The sequence below is a fragment of the Propithecus coquereli genome, unplaced genomic scaffold (genome assembly GCF_000956105.1).
Source record: "Propithecus coquereli isolate 6110/MARCELLA unplaced genomic scaffold, Pcoq_1.0 Scaffold2, whole genome shotgun sequence".
In the NCBI taxonomy this organism is placed as follows: Eukaryota; Metazoa; Chordata; class Mammalia; order Primates; family Indriidae; genus Propithecus; species Propithecus coquereli.
The window spans coordinates 16,881,316-16,883,223 of NW_012144966.1; the positions used below are offsets into that span (position 1 = coordinate 16,881,316).

Sequence of the window (1,908 nt, forward strand, 5' to 3'; positions counted from 1 at the left end):
GATGGTTGTAAAATATAATCCTCAAACGGACCGTAAATATGTTTTTGGCTTGTTTTCACCGGTAACAGTTTTCATTCACATGGCACTGAGTAGTTTTATATAAATGATATCACAAATGTTAGCCATACCAACTCTGAGGGACAGGGCAGTTACCAGTGAGAAAATGGATTCAGAGCAGGGGTCCCCAACCTATGGTGAGTTGTATAATTATTTCATCATATGTTACAAAGTAATAATAATAGAAATAAAGTGTACAACAAATGTAATGCGCTTGAATCATCCTGAAACCATCCCCTCCCCCAACCCCTGGTCCATGGAAAATTTGTCATCCATGAAAACAGTCCCTCGTGTCAAAAAGCTTGGGGATTGCTGATGTAGAGGACTGAAATGATTTTCCCAAGATCACTTATCCAGTTAATAGATGGCTCTGGACCTAGACTTCATAACTTACCCTTCTATGTCCAAAACCCCTTCACCAATACCATACATTTCTTCATACACACAAGAGAACAGACCTAGATATACGGAAAGCACAATAGGAATACTTCAAGGGCACAAAATCCACCCTGTATTTCCTCCATAATTCACCACAGCACTCCTACACAATGCTCAAGCACAGCAATTGCTGAAAAATGTCCTTATCACTATCCTCAAAACACACACACACACACACACACACACACACACAGAGAAAGAAAATTCTGTAAGAATGTACAAATCACTCACAGATGTTAAGCTCAAGTGTAAGGTTATGGATGATTTTATTGTTTCATTTTTCTTTATCTTCGTTTTCAAATCTACACTCCTTCATATATATTGCTTATTATTTTTGAAAATGAAGATACTTGTTAATCCCACAGCAATAGATGCAGATACTTCCCTGAGCTGAAGAATTCTTTTAGTCCTGAATTAGCCTCAGTATTAATTTAAGAACTAAGATAATATTATTTCCCTCTTGAGCACAAAATTCAATGTCAAGCAAATAATATTTGGTATAGTCAAAAATATAAACACAGGGTGGACACAGTGGCTCAGTGGACACAGTGGCTCACACCTGTAATCCCAGCACTCTGAGAGGCTGAGGTGGGAGGATTGCTTGAGGCCAGGAGGTCAAGATCAGCCTAGGCAATGCAACAAGACCCAATCTCTACAAAAAAAATTTTAAAAATTAGCTGAGTGTGGTGGTACACACACTCAGTCCTAGCTACTCGGGAGGATCACCTGACCCCAGGAGTTCCAGGTTGCTGTGAGCTATGATTGTGCCACTGTACTCTAGCCTGGGCAACAGAGTGAGACCCTGTCTCTAAAAAAAAAAAAAGAAAAGAAAAGAAAAGAAAAAATACTGACCTTGAATTTGAAAGCAAAGAGGATAACTGGCCTGTAATTAATAAAGCATATACTTTTTGTAGTTTTCCTAAAGATAACCCAACTATACTCTCTCATGCCTTTTACAAGTAACATTAACGCTTGCATTCAACTCCTCTTTTAACTTAGACAAATTCTTTGATCATATCTAGATGAAAGAGGTTCTTTCATCTAGATGTAAAGGGAAATGTGTTCTGCTTAAACACACACACACACACACACACACACACACACACACACAGAAATGCAAAATTTGGAAGTAACTAATACCCTACGTGATGCCCAGATGATGGAGTTCACAATAGTAACTGCATTATTATTTTCTCAAAAGGGAATCAATGTGATGTAAAACATGACATCTTTGTTGAAATCTGCATAATCTACTCACTTTATTATCCAGTTTTCTGGCTTCCATTTCAAACAAGACCACTCTATTATCCTTTATTTCTTCAGCTGAAATCTATGAGTAGATAAGGAAAGTGAAAGAAAACAAGTTTTAGGGATTCTAATATATTCATGAAATAGGTATTGATTTATTCTGTT

At 37.3% G+C, this 1,908-nt stretch overlaps 1 protein-coding gene across 1 annotated transcript in view; it reads right to left on the bottom strand.

The window, feature by feature from the left end:
* Positions 1 to 1,908, bottom strand: part of CPNE3 (copine III) — a 44,990-nt gene that overhangs the window by 22,240 nt on the left and 20,842 nt on the right. The window contains exon 5 of the mRNA XM_012643547.1: positions 1,754 to 1,825. Within this exon, the coding sequence (XP_012499001.1) occupies positions 1,754 to 1,825 (72 nt within the window). The remainder of the gene's footprint in view (positions 1 to 1,753; positions 1,826 to 1,908) is intronic.